This window comes from Bison bison, unplaced genomic scaffold (assembly GCF_000754665.1).
Source record: "Bison bison bison isolate TAMUID 2011002044 unplaced genomic scaffold, Bison_UMD1.0 scf7180017864041, whole genome shotgun sequence".
Taxonomy (NCBI): domain Eukaryota; kingdom Metazoa; phylum Chordata; class Mammalia; order Artiodactyla; family Bovidae; genus Bison; species Bison bison.
The window spans coordinates 3,491,177-3,491,690 of record NW_011494613.1 but is presented as its reverse complement, the minus strand read 5'-3'; the positions used below and the strand labels follow the sequence as shown (position 1 = coordinate 3,491,690).

At 65.0% G+C, this 514-nt stretch overlaps 1 protein-coding gene across 1 annotated transcript in view; it reads left to right on the top strand.

Moving 5' to 3' along the window:
• Positions 1 to 2: 2 nt before the first annotated feature.
• Positions 3 to 514, top strand: part of FOXA1 (forkhead box A1) — a 2,496-nt gene continuing 1,984 nt past the window's right edge. Inside the window, exon 1 of the mRNA XM_010835351.1 lies at positions 3 to 506. Coding sequence (XP_010833653.1) covers positions 3 to 506 — 504 coding nt within the window. The remainder of the gene's footprint in view (positions 507 to 514) is intronic.

The window sequence follows — 514 nt, the reverse complement described above, 5'->3', positions numbered from 1 at the left end:
CCATGAACCCTTGCATGAGCCCCATGGCGTACGCGCCGTCCAACCTGGGCCGCAGCCGCGCTGCCGGCGGCGGCGGCGACGCCAAGACTTTCAAGCGCAGCTATCCTCACGCCAAGCCACCCTACTCGTACATCTCTCTCATCACCATGGCCATCCAGCAGGCGCCCAGCAAGATGCTCACACTGAGCGAGATCTATCAGTGGATCATGGACCTCTTCCCCTATTACCGGCAGAACCAGCAGCGCTGGCAGAACTCCATCCGCCACTCGCTCTCCTTCAACGACTGCTTTGTCAAAGTGGCCCGCTCCCCGGACAAGCCAGGCAAGGGTTCCTATTGGACGCTGCACCCGGACTCCGGCAACATGTTCGAGAACGGCTGTTACTTGCGCCGCCAGAAGCGCTTCAAGTGCGAGAAGCAGCCGGGCCCTGGGGGCGGGGGCGGCGGCGGCGGCCCCAAGGGTGGCCCAGAGAGCCGCAAGGACCCCTCGAGCGCTGCCAACCCCAGCGCCGACTC